General features: G+C 29.1%; 4 protein-coding genes and 1 long non-coding RNA gene across 6 annotated transcripts; 2 read left to right on the top strand and 3 right to left on the bottom strand.

The window, feature by feature from the left end:
• Positions 1–3,099: 3,099 nt before the first annotated feature.
• LOC128392083 (exosome complex component RRP43-like) lies at positions 3,100–4,734 on the bottom strand. Its single transcript, XM_053352068.1, has 2 exons — positions 3,569–4,734; positions 3,100–3,457 (listed from the first exon to the last, which is right to left on the bottom strand). Exon 1 carries the CDS (start codon positions 4,474–4,476, stop codon positions 3,619–3,621), a length of 858 nt encoding a protein of 285 aa, XP_053208043.1. The 5' UTR covers positions 4,477–4,734; the 3' UTR covers positions 3,100–3,457; positions 3,569–3,618.
• Positions 4,735–4,873: 139 nt separating this feature from the next.
• LOC128392056 (methionine aminopeptidase 2-like) lies at positions 4,874–7,194 on the bottom strand. 2 transcript variants are annotated; one of them, XM_053352046.1, is made up of 7 exons: positions 7,065–7,194; positions 6,683–6,987; positions 6,428–6,589; positions 5,969–6,342; positions 5,791–5,894; positions 5,607–5,722; positions 4,874–5,526 (listed from the first exon to the last, which is right to left on the bottom strand). In XM_053352046.1, the coding sequence occupies exons 2-7, from the start codon at positions 6,979–6,981 to the stop codon at positions 5,274–5,276; spliced, it is 1,308 nt and encodes a 435-aa protein (XP_053208021.1). In that variant the 5' UTR covers positions 6,982–6,987; positions 7,065–7,194; the 3' UTR covers positions 4,874–5,273. The 2 variants fall into 2 exon arrangements, with proteins under 2 accessions (XP_053208021.1, XP_053208015.1); XM_053352040.1 differs by lacking the exon at positions 7,065–7,194 and having other exon boundaries at positions 6,683–7,034.
• Positions 7,178–9,939, top strand: LOC128392045 (conserved oligomeric Golgi complex subunit 8-like). Its single transcript, XM_053352029.1, has 7 exons — positions 7,178–7,520; positions 7,622–7,815; positions 7,885–7,988; positions 8,061–8,235; positions 8,318–8,479; positions 8,561–9,339; positions 9,440–9,939. Exons 1-7 carry the CDS (start codon positions 7,310–7,312, stop codon positions 9,684–9,686), a joined length of 1,872 nt encoding a protein of 623 aa, XP_053208004.1. The 5' UTR covers positions 7,178–7,309; the 3' UTR covers positions 9,687–9,939.
• Positions 9,940–10,851: 912 nt separating this feature from the next.
• On the bottom strand, positions 10,852–12,871 carry LOC128392101 (uncharacterized). The gene is made up of 4 exons (XR_008325931.1): positions 12,636–12,871; positions 11,902–12,066; positions 11,478–11,829; positions 10,852–11,337 (listed from the first exon to the last, which is right to left on the bottom strand). It is a non-coding gene; the product is annotated as an uncharacterized LOC128392101 (long non-coding RNA).
• On the top strand, positions 12,839–19,563 carry LOC128392072 (uncharacterized). Its single transcript, XM_053352057.1, has 6 exons — positions 12,839–12,977; positions 13,130–13,298; positions 13,699–14,004; positions 14,083–15,028; positions 17,024–17,378; positions 18,575–19,563. The coding sequence occupies exons 4-6, from the start codon at positions 14,671–14,673 to the stop codon at positions 18,951–18,953; spliced, it is 1,092 nt and encodes a 363-aa protein (XP_053208032.1). The 5' UTR covers positions 12,839–12,977; positions 13,130–13,298; positions 13,699–14,004; positions 14,083–14,670; the 3' UTR covers positions 18,954–19,563.
• The last annotated feature ends 51 nt before the right edge of the window (positions 19,564–19,614 follow it).

Raw genomic sequence — 19,614 nt, 5'->3', positions numbered from 1 at the left:
TATTTTCACCTAAAAGTTTCCACATCTCAGTTTAGGCAAAGTTACAACTCCATTGACATCAACAGATAATTTGAGTTAATGATTATAATTGTTGATCTAATTTTTAATATTCCAATGTTATTATGAGTTAATCATCCAAAGTTCAACTACCATGGTGATTAATTCACAATCACAATCATCGGAGTTTCATCACTGGAATTGATTGTTTCAATCAACTAGCTGAGTGGACTCATGATCATGTTCATTATTGTGATTAACTGTTTTCTGTTTGTGTGTTTGGTTTAATTGTTGTCTTGCTGATTAACAATTTTATAAAACGTGATTACATTCAAAGTGATTGACAATAAAATGTTGATTGTTTTAAATGTCAAATTAAAATGAGATTGTTATTATTGTGATGATTGATTGGTGTTGGATAATATCAATGGTTAATTTTAATCATCTTCTTTGTGATTTTTGTCTCGTTTTTGAATCAATGATGAGAAAGACAATTAAAAACAAATGATTTACCAGGAAAGCTAATCAACAGGACACTTAATCATTACTGGAGTTAACTAAAAGTTGATCAAAATGTTTCAAACTGTGCTAATCACTATGACCAATTGTAATCAACAAGCAAACAGAGTTGATTGTTGATCGTAATGATTAGTGTTACCATTAAGATAAATTGGCCTCGAAGTGTCCACCTTTGGTCATCCGTGTTTCGATATGGTCAAAATGTCCCTACGATCTCCTGTCTTCCTGATCATTTACGGAAGATAAATCATCGTCATTATCATCATCATCTTATGTGGGAGGAAGTAATTTAAAAAGAGAGGTCAGTTGAGAAAAGGAAATCAATAGTTTTCCTTGACCATTATAAATGTTTAAAAATTAATTTCATCTCTTTTCATTGTAAACATTTTAAAACCATTCAATCAATTGTTAAGTTAACATCATTTTGTAAATTTGTAACAATTTAAACAAGAAAAATAAATAATCATTAATCATCTAACATATAAATTGTCACAATGTCCAGTGTTGACCATAATTGAGTTTGATTAAGTTATCGCAATCAACACACAATTAAGATGCAAACAAAAAATGATAAGTAATAATAATAATTTTTTTCCAATCAATTTGATTGTATTAATAATAATAAATTTACATTCATCACGCAATTTGCTTTGTTTTTAGTTAATCATTTATTTTTTTGTCTCTTCATTGGTAGCAATCAATTAATCATATTAAATTGCTTCGAGCCTCTGGTTAATTTGATTACATTAGTTTTACATAGATTCATATTTTGAAATCAATAAACATCATAATCATCAATTTATTACAATATTGATGATACAATTTCTTGTGACTTGATAAAAAAAAGGAGCAATAAAGTGACCTAGTAAATGACCTTAAAGGTCAGTAAAAAACATCAACTAGTTACAGGGAGTTTCATTGATGATCACGATGATGATGATGATGATGAAGATAAAGCTAAGGTCATCAAAAGAAGATACTTTATTAGGTGATATGGAGTAGCTTTGTCAGCTCTTTTTTACCATTAGAGAATCAAGAAGACGATGGTCATCATCATCACTGGACAATAAAAGTATAGGGAGGAACAAGTTATATTTATGGGTTATGTCATTTTCCAAGTGTCATTATCTTGTATCGACTTGTATTCATAGATTATAATGTAATATATTATTTTATTTTTGTTCTTGATCAGAGTGAAAGGTTGACCAAGACAAGAGAGAACCCGAAAAATGGGTGCAAAAGGGAGAGGGTCAGCAAAAGATCATTTTGGTTGGAGTGTGTGTCCGAATGGGAGAGAGGGTTCAGTCAATCCCTTTATTTTTCCTTCTCTTTTTTTGTAGAAGAAAAAAAAATGGCTTAAATCGATATTCTAATGATAATGTTGATCATCAAATGGATGTCGATCAATGGTCAGCTTTTTTTTCGCGATGTTCATTCAATGGATTTGTCTTTCTAACGGTTAGTGTTTGTATGGAAAGGGGAAAAAGATATCGCGACTTTGGACTCTTTGGCTCTTTCGATTTTCAGTTATTAGATGAAATGTATTATTATTGTTTCTTTTATTATTATGGAAAAAGGGAAGGATGATAACACTCTTTTCTTCCTCCTCTTCCTGTTTTTCTCTCTCTTTTCTTCCTCGAGGCTGCATCTTTACTCCTTTCTAGTGGTCATCGTCCTCGTCTTTCGACTGATGACCGAAGGTTCAAACTGATGTATCAGTATAATCTGAGGAATTACATTCACTCCCGTTCATTATAAGCTTTAGTAGAGTGAGAGGGAGAGGGAGAGGATGAAAGGGGAATAATGAGAAGATTGAAGGGATATCGAAGTGAATGAGAGAGAAATGGAAAAGAATGGGTTGAGAAAAGGGAGAGTGAGAAAGAGTTTCTACAAAGAGAATGAGAGAGACTGATTGTTTTGAGAGATTGAAAGGTAAAGAGAGAAAGAGAGAGAGAGAGAGAAGTGAGGGAGTGGGAGGAAAGAGTAAGGGATAGTTTCTGTAGTGGACACAACAAACATCTGCCCAACCGTTTCAAGCTGTGAACATTAATAACATTCTTAACCATATACACGATATAATAATGATGAGAGAGTGAGTGAGAGAGAAAGAGACGAGTGAGACTCACGCTTACATCTCACTCTTTGTTGTTGTTGTTGTTGTGTCCAAGTTTTGGATAAAAAGTGAGGTACCGTTAATATGTATTAGGTGAAGGGTAGAAAACATCGAGTTACTTTGGTCAATCTGCAAAGAAAAGCGAGGGAGGAAGATGAAGGGTGAGAGAGAGAGTTGTGTTGACCAAAGAAGATGAAAGGATGAGGAAGATGATGAGTTTTGTTTGTGACTCAACTCGATCCAATGTCGAGTAATTTATTTAATAACATTGATTTGATTCCTTTCCAATGGACGATCAACGGCTGTCGATCAAATAATTTCTGATAGATAATAATGATCATCATCGTCTTCCTATTTATCTTCCTTTTCTCTTCATCATCTATACTTCCTGATAAAAAAGAGCTAAAAAAATTGTCTCTATCCAATGTTGTCCAACCGATCGGTTTAATCGACTCACATTTACTCAAGAATTACTTTAATTCCCTTTCACTTTATTTTCACACAACGAAACAAAAACTGACCAATGGTCATCTTTTTCCCTTTCAGCCCAAAGTGAGACCCCAGGTCAGTTGACAATATTTACAATTGGATAACACCAAGTAATACATAAAGATAAGGTCATTTTTTAGATAAAAAGAGAGAGAGAGAAAAATACTGACCAAATAAAGAGATGAGAAAATGATTAAGATGAAAATGAGTATAGTTGAAGATTCCCTTTAATTGTTGACAATTTTCTTGCATAATGTTTACCATCAATCTTCCAGTGGTCATCATAAACACGGTTTGTGATGGAAAATATTTGCTCCTCATTTTTATGAACCTTTTAGACTTGAGAGGAAAAGGAAATGATGTTGAAAAAAAAAATAAGTTCACAACTTAATGGACTCATGAATTAAGAGTCTTGGTAATCCAGTTACATGAAATTTGATGATCTCTTACTCTAATTGGAGGCTTTAAACTTAATCAAGATCATAATTGATTAGGTGATTTCATGTTTCCATTGATTCATCAGTTAATTGGAATGGAAGAGTTTTAAAAATTTGATCACCAATTGATTTGGTTGTTGTTAAATGTTCAATTAATTGAATCTCTTCCAATGGTGATCCTCCTTTCTTTTCCAGGACAATTATCTTTCCTGATTTAATATCAAACACGGTGGTAATTGAACCGATCGCCAATCGCTCCTCATCACGATTTGGATCAATCAAAATTAAATCATCATCAAGCAGAACTGAGGTAACACTGATTGGATATTTAATTAAGGTTAGATGTCCAAGTTCATCAACTGTTTCCATCTTGGTTTGGATTGGTGGTGATGATGATGAAGGAATTAATTGAGCAATTTGTTCATCGTAAATGTCTTTATAATCAGGAATCTCCAGTGAATTAATGGCTGCCAGAAAAGCGATGATGAAGGCATCGAAAAGATTACCATCATTATTGAGAGAAATCAATTCAATATTCAGAATTAAATATCGCTTTTCACCATCTTCATCTTCGCTAATCAAAGGTTTATGATCGAATAGAACATTTTCTTTTATTGTTTTTATCGCCAAACTGGTAATTTCATCTCGTTCTCCTTCATCCTCATCCAATGCATGTAAAGACACCTTCAGATCAATCAGATCACTATAATTAACGGTCTCTAGTGATTTGACATCTTCATTAATGGTCACCTTTATGCCGCACATTACGGTTGTACTTCCCAATTTGAGAGTAACGGATGAATCAGCTGAAGAAATTGAATCTAAATTAATTAGTAAATCTCGAGTCTCGTTGAATTTTCTTCCATCTATTCTTAGTTTTTGGGAGAAAAAGTGTTCATGGTGAATCTTCAACAATTCCATGGTAAAGTTGTTACAATAATCACCAAACTAAAACAACAATAATCACTGAAATTAAATGGAAACAATCAAAACAAATGAATGAACAGTTTTCAATTTTCAAATTTTACAAATAAAAAAAACGTGTTAACGATCAGCTGTTCAAGGGACTGTTCATAAATAGAAACAAAAAATTAAGATTTTAAATCAACTCGAATTGATTTTGATCATTTCCAATTGTAGTGGTAAATCTTATTGTTGTAATCAACATTTCTCTGATTGTTGGACTTGTGATTAAATCATCACCATGTTCAATATGCTTTAATTCAGTTGATGAGAATAGAATAGCAAATATTCACAATTAATTCACTTTGAAATAAGTTAAGGAAAAGCAAACCAACTGATGTTAATCATTTCACAATTAGTTGACAAAAGTTTGAATTTTCATCAAATATATTTCATATTATAATTCAATTAAAGAAAATTTCTTAAGGTAAATTAGACTGAAATGTAATGCGTAACATTAACAAGCAAATTGATTGTTGGGTTGTCTCAAAATAATCTCAATTCAAAGGTTTGATTTACTTTGAATTAGACAATTTGTTTTCTTAAATTAAATCAGTGTAAAAATTGGAGGACAACATTGGATTAGTAATTTGGTGTTTTAGTTTTCAAATTGGTGTTTCAGAAAATATCCTGGGCAGACAAATTTCCAGAATATAAGAATCATTGAGAGAGAGAGTGTGTGAGAGATTTGATCCAATTAGCTTTTCCTTTTAATGAACAGGTCGAAATTTTCAAAGTCAATTTTCATCAACAATCTAATAATCATCACCTCGACTGACAACCTCTTTACAAGTTGGCCTTAAAATGATCGTATGTTCAAATTGGGCAGTATAACTTTTCTTGATATCGAAAAGAGGAGGATACGGAGAGACAATTCCTTTTTGGCATAAATCGTTGAGAGCAAGAAGATATTTACTTTGACCCAACCTGTCCAACCATCGACGACAGAAAGCTAGAGTACCGAAATTTTGATTGATCACATTGAGTAATTGCTTGGATTTAGCTGACCTGAGAAAAATGCAACACAAAATGAACAAGAATATCAATAAATCAATTCACACAAATTGCGAGAAAAATTTGAAACAAACCTTAATGGAACATGACCAACGTCAAAATTTTTCATATAATGAGAACAGTCTTGATCATCATGAACGTAACCTCGACCTGTACTACCAAAAGTCTCAATGGCATAGACTTCACCTTCCTAATTGTAGAAAATAACAATTAAAAATCTAAAGAAAAAAAAAGAAATCAATTTCCTTTTTCCATTACCTCCATTTTTGTTTGATCTCCTCCTTTTACAATTGGAACCGTTTTACCGGCATGAATACGATAAGGTCCAATAGAGTGACCATTCAGATTACGAATTGCTTTAACTAAGAGAAGAGAGAAAAAAAAGATCAACAACAGTTAATTGAAAGATAATTAGAAGACAAAAACAATCTCTTACCAGGATAAGTTTTACCATCAAGTTCAACTTCATATGATTCCATAACTTCTTGAATTTGTTCACCAATATCACATAGACGGACGTCAATTCCAGCAGCTTTGATTCCTGTATTTGTTGATTCACGAACGGCTTCCAATAGTTTATCATATTTATCATTAAAAGTCATAGTGAAGGCACAATCGATGATTCTTCCATTTATATGTGTTCCAAAGTCAATTTTACAAACATCATCATATTCAAATACTGTATTATCACCACCATTTGGGGTATAATGAGCAGCACAATGATTCAATGAGCATCCAGTTGGAAATGCAAGTCCAGCTTCTAAACCCTTTTCGTTGATCAGCTTTCGAGCGATATCTTCTAATGTTTCACTAAATTAGCAGAGGTAAAAGATTGAATAGATTGAATAGATTAGCCAAAAGATATTCTGATCATGAAAGAAACAAATAATGTTACCATATCTCTATCATCTTCATTCCTGGTTTAATAAAGTCTCGCATGTATTTACGGGTTTGTCTATGAGCCTCAGCGGCTTGTCTCAATTCTTTGTACATGTCAATGTTGGCAGAATCTAGAGCCTTCTTTTCAGCATTTGTTGTTCGATCGGATGCTGTGCGACTACATAAAACAGTGAGAAAGATAAAAACAAAGAATTAAAATTGACATCGGACAAAAAAAGAAAAGAAAAAAAAGAGAAATTGGATAACACACTTGTCATTTTCCACTTTGGGATAATCCATTATCTCACCAATGGGATAATCTTCATTAGAAAACAATTGACTGATTGGAATGGAAGGAGGAACAGTTTGTTTAACACCTTTATCTCCACCACCTTCACCTCCTTTTTTGGGTTTATTTTTCTTTTTCTTTTTTTTCTTTACCACTGTTGTTGAATTACTATCACATGGTTCATCTTCAGCAACGTTTAGGTTAACAGATGATAAATCCAAGTTCTCTTCTTGTCCATCAACCGTTTCAATTGTAACATTCTCTTCAGTAACTGTCGCCATTTTTACCTAAAAAAAATCAAAAAAAAAATTAATTCTAAAAGAGAAATTAAATCAAATTCTAAAACAGAAAATTAATAACAAACCTTATTCTTATTCAAGAACCGTTTCTGTTTCGGTTACTCCTTTTACCGCAAACAGAATTTCGATACTATCGAATTCGAATATCGATACAATTGATCATCGATATTCAGTCGATGTTTTCATTTGGAATTGAAAATAAATTTTTCTCAAAACAATTGGATTTAAATTTCTTTTAATTTGATTTGTTGTTTTCGATTTTATTTTCTAATTGTTGATTATTTCTTCATTTTATGATCTGTGCTTTACAATGACCACTGTTACTGATGATAGAATTGTAAATGAATCGGTTGATGGTCAAGAAGTAAATTTGATTCCATCAGCTGTTAATGTGAACGTTGCAGAAAATGAATCATATGGTGATGATTTTCTGTTCTCAGAGACAATTAAGCCTACTGATTATGTTAATTTTGATATTTACCAAGAATTGAAAGATGCTGCTGAAGCTCATAGACAAATTGGTACGAATTCATTTTTGTTAGAACAAAAAATTTTATTCTATTCTTTTGTTTAAATGTTCGTTTTTCTTTTCTCTTTTTTTCTTCATTTTTTTTTCTTTTAGAAAATATTGATCCCAATTTGTCGACATCTTATATTAACAAATTGTGCTCCATTGGTGTCCATTCATTAGAAAGAGAACCAGGTCGACTGTTGGATGAAAAGAATCAACTAGAAGAAACTCTGAAAGAAGAAGCATTTAAAAATTATCATTGCTTCTTGGAGGCTCATCAATGTTCAAAAAACGTCAAAGAAGAAGTTAATTTAATCTAAATTGTAGTTTGTTTATTTACTAATTACTTTTTCTCTCGTTTCATTTTATTACAGGTCGAAGAGATTGAAAATAAATTAGATAAATTTATTGATAGAATTCCATTTTTTCAAGATAAACTAACTGGATTTGCTGACGAAGCCAAAGGCATAACTAAAAGGTAAGAATTAACCTCACTTGGTGATATCTAATTGTCTATTGTTAATTTAATCCTTTTATCTTTGTTAATTAGATGGAGACAAGCATCATTAATGCTTTCCAAATATAGTCAACTAATAGGTTTCCTTGAGATTCCCCAATTAATGGGATCATGTGTACGGAAATGTTATTACGATGAAGCATTACAATTATATTCATACATTCAAAGAATTGATCGCCTACATGGTAAAGAAGCTCCTTTAATCCAGGTAAATGATATTTCCAACTATTGATATATTACAATAATCAATCTATTCTATAGTAAAATATATTATCTTTACTATTCCTTAGACCATATCAAGTGAATTATCTCAATGTAAGGAGTTGATGATTAGCCAATTACTCAAGGAATTGTATGGTGACATTCAATTACCTGTTGCTCTGAAAATTATTGGTTACCTGAGACGAATCAATGTTTACAATGAAACTGAATTAAGAATCAAATTTCTCAATGTGAGTCATATGAATAATAACAAAGAAGACAATCAATTCTAAATGATTAATTTAATTTATTTTTCTACTTTAATTCTGTAGGCTCGAGACTCTTGGTTACAAGGGTTAATTAAAGAGGTTCCAAAATCAAATCCTCTGATTCACATGAGTAAATTGATTGAAATCTATCGAGTTAATCTATTCAACACAGTAACTCAATATAAAGCCTTATTTTCCGATGAACAAGAAGATGAATCGTCATCATCATCATCATTACATTTACCTCAACAAGAATCAAACAATGATCGTGATTTCGGTGATTCGGCCATTTTAGCTAGTTGGTTTAACTATAAGATCGATTCATTTCTTGAGCAACTTAAAGAAACTCTTGATAAATGTTTATCCCCTGAGTATTCATCTCTTTGTCCGATAGATAATCTTTTCGATCCCTGTTTCTATTTTGGTCTATCAATGTCCAGAATTGGAGCAGATTTTAGACCAGATCTTGTGATAATCTTTCAACGGGTCATTCTAATTAAATTTACTCGTTACGTTGAATCAGCTGTAGATCAATTTGAAGCAAATATGGAAAATTTTTCCATCTCTTCTGTTAACACCCTGACAAGTTCAACATCATCCTCATCGTTGACAACAACAGCAACAATCACAACTTCATCTTCTTCAAAGGAAATGGCTCAAAGTGATTATGAACCTCCTTCTGTAATCCTTAATTTCCCTCCATTGGCGTATCTTTGTAATGATCTTATTCAAGCCTTTAATCAAATTCGTAAATTGATTCCTTTGGCTCTAATAATCCAATTTCGTGACATTCTCAATCAATCACTTATCAGAGCAACACAAATCTTAATTAATTACCACAAGTAAGTATTAGTATCACTTGATTCATTTATCATAATATATTTTTCTTTATCTAATTAACTATTAATTTTCAATCTAAATCATTTTTACCCTTTTGTTTAGAACCGAATCAACTAGTATTGGAAAACCTGAATCAGATTTACTCAAGAAAATGATGCAATCATACATAAATCAGTTAATTCCTCACATTCAGAAATGTTTATCAGCAATTGCTCCAGTCCAACAATTAGCTAAACATCTTGGTCTCTCGGTGTTGGAATATAATCGTCTAAAGAAAACTCGAAGTGACCTTTCAATGTCCGATTTAGATATAGAATCCATAAAGCAACCGATTGACCATTTACTCTGATTGAACAATTAACAATCAAAGTGAAGAAAGAAAAACGAAAATCAATTAATTACACTTGAGGATTTCATTTTTTTTATCTGTTAATTATAAATCTTCTTGATATTTAATATAACAACATAATCACCAACAATTAATTTAATTTCCAATCCTAAAACTAATTTGATGGTAACAATTAATGTTACACAATTAGGATTGGAAAATGTTATCATCTCTTGTATTATTTAATATTAAATCATCTCGATTAATATATTAATTGTTGCTCTTCACTCGTCTAATAACAAATCTAAAACTCATCACAATTAGTAAATTATATTTTCTTACTGATGAAACATTTAAATGCACTATGGATTTAAATTCTAGTCTAATTAAATTTCCAAAAATGATGATAATTAAAGAAATGTTAATTGTAAAGGTTAATTAATACTCTTAAAGTGAAACAATTTGTCTAATTTTTTTCCTCTGTATCTCAATCAACGAGTTAATTTGTCAATAAGTCAATTAACTGCTAGAAATCAATTAACTATTTATCAACCATTGATGAAGATTATTATTAATTAATTAATCTAGTGAAACAAAACAGGATAATTAATGTTGAAAATCAATTAAAATTTCTTAGTCACAATTAGCTGATTGTATTAACGATTAACAATGAAATGATTATTTAAAGTTAATTGTTCATGAAATAAGTATCAAGATTATTAACCTTGTTGATACATTGATTAAATTAAATTTCATCTCGTCACGTAATTAAAGGTTAATCTATGTTAGTTAATTAAAAGTCATTGACTTTTTTAAGGTACAATTATCAACAATGAGTTAATTGTTACAATGAATCGATAATATTTATCATAAAATATAAGTAAATTGATACAATTTATAAATTTGTTTGATTTAACCTAAATTGTTATGATAGTTACTTGTTACTTACAATTAAAATCACAACGATTATTATGACAATCATTGATTCACTTGATTAACATGATAATCAACGGTTAATTTATGATAATTACGATAAATTGACAAGTTATTTACCATTTAACTGAATTAACTTTTTTTTGCTGTTTTATATCAACGTTATCCTTGAATAGTTTATCATAAATGTAGTTTTTTTGATTGTGATCATTTTGATTGTTGATATAAATGTTAATAATGATGACGATAATGATTATGAGTATGCTAATTGATTTCATGATAGTTTAATTTTCAGAGTGATTAAATTGAGCTTAGCTTTGATTCCTCATGTTGTTGTCATTGAATGTTGACTTGTTTTTTTTTATCAACAATACGATTGCGACAATCAAATTGATCGATTGAATAAAATGTTTACTTAATATGATTAGTTGATTGTTGTTCAGTATTTTCCTCATGTTAAACATTGTCGATAATAATTCAATCAAATTTAATATTTTGATTGAACAAGTCTATTGAAGATGAACAATTAGTTGATCAACCATTTTGAGAGTTAATTTACTTGAATATAGTTAATTGTTCCAGTTAATTTTCCAAATGGTAAACTGTCCAATCTTCAATTTGGTTTAACGGGTAATTTAAAATTTTCCAATTAAAATAACTGTTAATCCATATTGACCTTTTAATGTCCAGTTAATTAAAATTTCGTAATCACTTTGTTCTTGTTGCTTAATAAATTCATCTAAAAGTAAACAAAAATTTTAAATTACTGTTAAACCTTCAGAAATAAATTATTAAAAATATTTACCAATTACTATTTGATTTGATTCTTTAACAAAGGTAAATAATTGCGAAGAAATTAAATAACAATGATTTACTCACCTGAAGATGATCAGGGAAACTGGTTTATCTTTTTTGATTGCCACTTGATTGTGATTCAATTGCATAACTGATTTGGCATTGATTCAAAACAGGTAATTCATTAATTAATTTTTCCAATTTAATCATCATCACCATTGGAAAGTAATTTAGTAAACTGGAAATACACAGATAATTGCTGAACAGTTGCAATGTAAACAAGGAAATTTTATCACGGAAGTTGATTAACTAGTAACGATAAACAGGAAAAGAGAGACACTGAAACCACTGATTCCTTTCACCATTGGAATTGGAACCATTTAGTATTTAATTGAGTGAGTTGTCAACTGATTTGTTTGCTTTGGAGTTTTTTTTTCTGGGGAAAAAATTAAATTAAACATTAGGCAAGTTCATAGGCCTTTTGATTAATGACACCAAGAGCAATTACATGTAGATTAAACAGTTAATTGAAACACTCAGTTTTGTTGTAATTTCTCCGCCAACATTGATACAATTTTACTCTTTGTTAACCTTTAAAGTCTTTCCTTGGGTCAATGGTACGTTCAGTTATTGATCTCCTTCCGATTCCATTGCCTTGTGATCAAGAGAAAATCTGTAATGGAGGAAATTAAAGGAAACAATTAGATTATATGATGAAAAATAAAACATTGTAATTTAAATTAGATTATTTGATTCTCAAAAGCAAACAGAGAGCCAGAGAAATGTTGAAGATCAAACTACAATAAGGGACTTGGAACAGAGCTCAGATTCAACTCAATCAATGGTAACAATTATCATCTAATAATAGAAAACAGACCAACAATTAAGATGGTAAATGATAGAGTTGATCCACTATTCCTTTCCATGTACAAAAAAATGAAAGAAAATAGAATAGAATTTAGAAAATTTTCCAAATAGAATATTTTTCTTAAATTAAAATTGTTTAGCTTTACCGGTGACCCTTGACCAGCAATTAACCAACAAAATTAGATGACAAACTTAATCAATGTTACAGAAGACAGAATAAGTTAATTAGGTCCAAAAAAAGGTAACAATTAACCAAGAAAATGAAGAGAAATACAAAAGATAACATTGTAAGTATATAAGGTGAAGGAACAACAATCCAAAACAATTATCACTTTTATATTAATTATTAGGATGAAGTGAGAAAAATAAACAAACCGAAAAGATGAATTGAAGATGAGGTTTCTTATTGATAATAATAAACGTTGTTGTTAATGATGATGATTAGACAGAAATTGATGAAGAAGATAATTATTTATAACAATTAAGATTAAAGAAATTGTTAAGAAAAAAGACAGAGAAGAAAAAAGAAAGACAGTAAACAAATGGGAGGGAACACAAGAGACAGAGAGAGAAGAGGGAAAATTTTTATTCTCAATTTGTCTTCATGTTGATCAGTCGTTTCTCTTGATTAACTTTTATTTTTTTTTCTCTTCTGTTTGCCTTTTTATTATTTCTCTTTGTGATTAAACAACAACTAATCAACTGTTCTTAATTAATGTAAGTCACTGGTTAATCAAAAAGTCAAACATAAAAATAATCAATTAATCAAAAACAGTTTAATTTAATTTGTCATCTCTTTTCCTTTGACGTTGTTGGAGCTCTACACGTTATCCTAATGTGATTTCTCCATTTTGTTTTTTTCTCTTTAGATTTTTCTTGTTTTTCTTTTGATTCCATATTCTTTTCCAATTGGTAAACCTTAATAATTATGCTTTGGTCATCTTTACCTGGACAATATTCATCAACAAACCTCGTCAATAGTGAAAGTGGATATCAAGGTTGACAAATTTACCTGCAACAAGTGAACCATTACCAATGGTATTATGATGATATTAGGAGAGAGAAAAAAAAATGATTATAATGGTTTATTGTGATAATCATTAAGTGTTTTAATTCTGGTGATGATCAATTTAATGATTATCCTCTAATTAGTTAATCATTAGGAGATTCCTTGGTTACAATTAGTCGAAGAAGAAACAAAAGAGAAAAGAATTTTTTTTGGAGAAAAAAGAACATTTTTTATTCTCTTTTTGCCTCCATTTTTTTTCTCACTTTTTTGTTCTATTCTTTTTAACCATTTTTCTTTCTCTCTCTCTCTCATTTTCTAATAAGATTGAACATTATCTCTTTCTGTATTTGTAATCGGTTAGAATTGGAAACTTATCTTGTTTTTTTTTCTTTTCTTTTCAACTGTTTACCTCATCTAATTAATTATTAGCGATTAACTTTTATCATCAACAATAATAACAAAAAGACAAGATCAACAGTTTAAACCGGATTTTGTGTCAGTTAACAATTAACTTTCAACTGAACAACATGATCCCTTCTCAAATGTAAATCATGTTTATTTTATTAACCTGTTAACGTTTCTTCAACTAATCAAAATCAACCATCATTTCAAGTAACAGTTTTTGGTGACAATCAACAATAAGTTTACAATCCAAATCGAAGACAACAATTAATCATTTTTTTCTTCATTTCTTCTCAATTGTGTGGTGATAAAATTTCTTGATTCAATTTACCGGTATATTCACCAATATCGTTCTGATATTAAATTGATTGTTCTTAATCTCTCTCTCTCTCCATCTTTTACCTGTTAAAGGATTAAACATTTTTGGATATAATTCTTATTTTATCAATCTATTAATACCTTTTACTTTCCTGTTACATTGATAAATCATCTTCAAATCTTTTCATCATAATCATCATCAATTCTTTCTCATTAAATAATTACCGTTATCGATGATAATTTTAATCAGCATCTTTAATCACAAATTTAATCATCATCAACCATCATCTTACCAATCCTGATCGTCAATAATTCTAATATTATCCCGTCATTAACGTCAACTTACCAAGAAGAAGGAGAAGCAAAGTTAATCACCATCAATGAAGAAATTTAAAGATTATTATTATCAATTGATTAAGGAAAATCTCTCTCCCATTCTCACTGTTTCTATTGCATTTATAATATTAACAGTGTTTACCTTTCATTCTAATACATGTTGATTCTTCTTCTTCTTTTTTTTCTCTCCCATCTTCTAATCATCTTGATAATTTAATGGTAACAATTTTTATCCACCTAGTGATTATTTCTTTTAAGGTAAATTAATCAGTTAATCCATTTAGACGATGTGAACTGATGCCTTTAATTGTGTACACTGGAATTAAATTAATTAATTGAATCGTCATGATGATATTATTACCAATTTGGATTAACAATTTAATTTCACATTCTAAACAATCATCATCACCATCTTCGCCACCATCGTCATCATCATTACCTACATCTTTACCTATTTCATTATTTAAAGTGACAATTTTATCATCATCTTCATCTTCATCTTCATCCTCATCCTCATCATATTTAACGTTAATTTCACTAATTATAATCATTTTACCAACTGTGATCAATTGTGTGGAAATAGATGATGATTGTGTTCCATTTATTAATAGACTTACTTTTTGCTCAACAACAAAACGAGATGATATCTATTATCAAATTGAAGTTCCAACTACAGGTTATCAAACAAATTTCAGTTTACAAGGTAAGCTAATTAACTAATAATCCATTTGTATCATCATCATCATCATCATCATTAGCATGCTTTTGATTTTCAATGAGTTTTTACAATTCAAGTTGCATTATTTTAACATTTATACTTAAGCCATTGAGCCGATGATGAGTTTTTTTCGTGGTGTTGGTTATATATTAATGGCATTAATTGTAAATTGTTATTTTGCTCCTAGAAAACAAAGAGTAAAGTAAAACAATTGAAATTACAAAGGTAAATTTACAAAACCTAAAACTAGGTAAGAAAGTTAATCTAATTAAATTGCATTCAGACCATTTAACCAAATTATTGAACTGAATTAAAAGTCAAAAAATTAGGTTGCCTTTTTTGTTACCAACTATAAAATCTTTCAAGTTTACCAAATGTAAATTAAAAAGCATTCATATGGATTTTGATTAAATTGATTGTTTGCAATTTAATTTCATGATTAAAATAAGGAAACTTTGATAGCCTTGGATTTGTGGTTTATGATTATTACAATTGAATCCTTGAAAGATTAGCAATCAAGGGTAAAAATGCAATCCAAAGATAAATATTAGTTCTGTTAATGATAATTATAATTAACTAATGCAATATTTGATTTCTTGATCCAATACTTAGTAATCAATAATACACAGTAATAGTCTCTGATTGTTTAATTTTACTCATTTGATTCTCAATTAGACAAACTGATCAATTGCTCAATTTCGGCAGCAATTAATTCCTGCTTGATTCATCACTAATTAAACAGTTTTTCAGTTGATTTTTAATAGCATCATCGATTGTCATATCAAGTCTGAAGTAAAAGGCAATTTTATCAATCATAATTTATCATCTCAATGATAAACAACATTATTTTTTAAATTGTCCTTGTAATTGTCAATTTAAAAAAAAACATTGTCACCTGATCTTTGTCAACTTGTAATTATTTTGTATTATTAATTGTTACGATTGAAATGTCTGATTGTTTGTTACTTTTCAGTTGATTGTTTTCAATTATTTATTTTTGTTTGTCTCAATTGATTTACTCAGTATTAGAGTTAATCAAATTAATTCAGTTAATATATTAGTTATCGGTAATCATATTAGTCTCTTTTTTTTAACTAAATCCATCAAACCATGAAAAAAAAAGTAAATTGTTCAAGTGAACATGATTAAACTTGATAATCAATGAATCATTAATCATTTTTTCACGATTCTCTTCATTTGAACCTCACCTTATTATTATCATTTCCATCACAATTAACTGATATTGTTATGATGTTCAGAAAATTTGGTTAATTAATTAGCATCTTTTGCCACTTTACATTTTCTTTTTTAAAGAAAAACTTTGATAAATTGCATAATACAATTAATCACAATCAACTGATCACTAACATAATTATAATCATCAGTGTATTTTAATTCTGTCTGAATACAATCAACTAACCTGAGCGTAAGTATACAAGTTTCAATCAATCATGTTTACTAGTATTAGTAGTAGAATCAGTTAGTTAAGTAATTGATTACGCCAATAATTTTGTAGTATTTTCCTTAATATAATCGGAGCTATTATATGATTAGAATTGAATCAAATCGAGAAAAAAATCACACAATTAACTGAATATCTCTTTTGAAACTTGATCAGATTTAACTTTTACACCATGATGATAATGATAATTAACTAATTACGATTTACCTTCATTAGTCAATAAGCAGTAGATTCAAGGTTAGTTAATAAACTTGTTGTTGGTTAATAATTAATGTTAATTTACTATGAGAAAAATATGATAATCACAATTGTTTGATAATTGTTACCATAATATTACAATAATCACAATGATTATCCTTTGTCAATGTTAATTGTTGAACTCGTGGCTCTTAATTATTAATAATACAAAGAACACTTTGTTTTACAATTATAATTAGTAATCGATGATGATGATGTTAATCTTAATAACCTTAATGAACTTGTAATTTATTAATGAATTTATTTCCCTTTTACCTTAGATTTTGATGTCGATACATTTGACCTGAAGGAGGACAAAGTGGTCTTCAAGAAAGCGACCAACCTAAGACCCAAAGTTTACCGAGTTATCATTCTGGTCACTCAAGTCAAAGATGAAAACATAATCGGACCTAATTGCATGATTTTGGAAATTGAATTAAATGATCGCCATTGTAATTATGTAGGCCACTGTACAGTAGTAGTCTCTGTATTGGCCAGTTTTTGCTTAATCTTACTAACCGCTCTTTCCGTTTCCTTAATAATATTGAGAAGGAAAAAACCGTTATCATTAATATTACGAAAGGTGAAACATCCTGACGATGACTCGTATTCAAATGGACATCACCCTGAGACTGGGTAAGTTTTTGACACAATAGAAACAACTTAATTTAATAAGATTCACTTGATATTCATGAGATTGTGAAATTAATTGTTTCAAATTTCAATTACTATTTGTAGACATTATTTCCCTTACGTGTTGAGTATTTTTCTTACCTTAATTTTCATCTGCAATGGTTAACACTTTTTAATTTAGTTCAACAATCAACTTCAATGATTGTTTGATAAATTATATTAGTCTGACAAAACCTTTCACGTTATCAATATGATTCATTGTAATATTATCATTAATTACTTTCAACATATATCACATTCAAAGTAATTAAATCAAAGCTAAAAAGTTGTTACTAATAATATAACAGTGTTAATCAACTTTAAAATGATTAGAGTCCTTCTAGGTTGTCATAATTAATTAATTTCCTTTTACATTCATAATTATAATCATGTATTTCTGTTCAACATTAGCTAATCATTTGATCAGACTTTTTATTGAGGAAATTGTAATTATCTGAATATATATATTCTCGGTATCATTTCTATGATACAAATTGACAAGGACAATTTAATTGTCACCAACAAAAAAAAAGTCTGAATGAATTAACAACAAAAGTTAATTACAATTACATCTAACAAAATGTATATGTAATCTTTCAAAGTTTGATTATAAACAATTAAAAATCATTAGTGAAAAGATTAATTCATTTACATTAAAAACTTGTTAGAAAACATTTCCACTAATTTGATAATCAAATGTCATTCAAACCTATTGAACAAGTGATAACTTTGACGATTTAAATTCATTACAATTACAGTTTAATTATCAACTGATTATAGTTTTTTTTAAATTATCATCAATATGGTGTCAAAATTGATCTCATTATTTAGTAATGTATTTACTTATTATTTTTTTTTATACTTCTAACTAATCATACAATTAATTATGTTACATATTGTACCAGAATCGGATTTATTATGAGATAGATGAAATTTTCTGGTGTAACAAGAGATAGGAAGTTGATAATTACATTGTTAACACTTCTTATTGTTATTATTATTAATAATAAATGTCTATGGAAGTGAGAAATTGGTTTCTCCTTAATGCATTTCCTTTTTATTATACTCATTCATTATCGTAGCTGAAAAAAAAGATGATTAACTAACAATTTGATTTTCTTTTGTTTAATCATCTCTCTCTCTCTCTCTAAATCATCTAGTGATCAAAATTTAATTATACCTCGTAAAGCTTCAAGTGTTGCTGCTGACATTGCCAATGGAACCATAACTAGGCCAACATTTTCACCTCCTGATGGCTTACTAATGCCCCGGAAATCATCATTGAAACAAAGTCGAATTGAAGTGATCCCAGTTAAAGATGATCCCCTTAAAGCAATTGAATCGGGCATTGAAAACGCAGGTTACCAGGAATCTGAGGTTTCCCGGAGAGCATCAATAATACCGGAGGTTGAAGAGCCAACAGATGATAATAAACAATCAGCTGATAGATCACCTGATATTAGTAGTTCCATAGAAACAAGAAGAAAATCAATTGTAACATTTAGTGATAAAACGGAAGTCATTAGGATAACAAAATGAATGTCATCATCAATTCCCTTTCCTTTTCCACCCACCATCACAAACAAAACACAAACACACACACACACCACCAACCACATTTTCATCATCTTTAAATATTTCCTTAATTTTTTTTAGTCTTTACTATTTTATCAACAATAATTTGTGTCAAAAATCAACAAGGAAATAATATAAATCAATTTTACAATAAGATGGTGATTGTAAATGGTATACCCAACACACTTAATTGTTAAATAATGTAAAACTATTAACCATCGTTTACATTCAACAATCAAACATGCAAAAATTAAGTCAAATGTAACAATTTATCCCGATAAATTGTCATCTACTTGAAATAAGTGAAATAATTATTAGCAACAACAAAATCGATCTCAATACTTAAATATTATGTGATTTGATTGTAGAAAAATTTAAATTCTGTCTTAATTGTTATCATCATGATAACATTCTGATATTGGTTATGTTAATTGTAATAAGATATTGAAACGATGAAAGAAATTGAAAGAAATTTAATTTTCTTGTAATAAGATCACTTGATTTGATTTATTTAAATCTATTTTCATGTATATATATCATCAACATTATTATTACATTATTCATTTGATTACGATTATAGTTTATTACGATATTAATATATCATAATCATTATCATCATTAATCA

The sequence above is a fragment of the Panonychus citri genome, unplaced genomic scaffold (assembly GCF_014898815.1).
Source record: "Panonychus citri isolate SS breed McGregor unplaced genomic scaffold, ASM1489881v1 Contig00011, whole genome shotgun sequence".
Classification (NCBI taxonomy): domain Eukaryota; kingdom Metazoa; phylum Arthropoda; class Arachnida; order Trombidiformes; family Tetranychidae; genus Panonychus; species Panonychus citri.
This window is presented reverse-complemented; position numbering and strand designations above follow the sequence as displayed.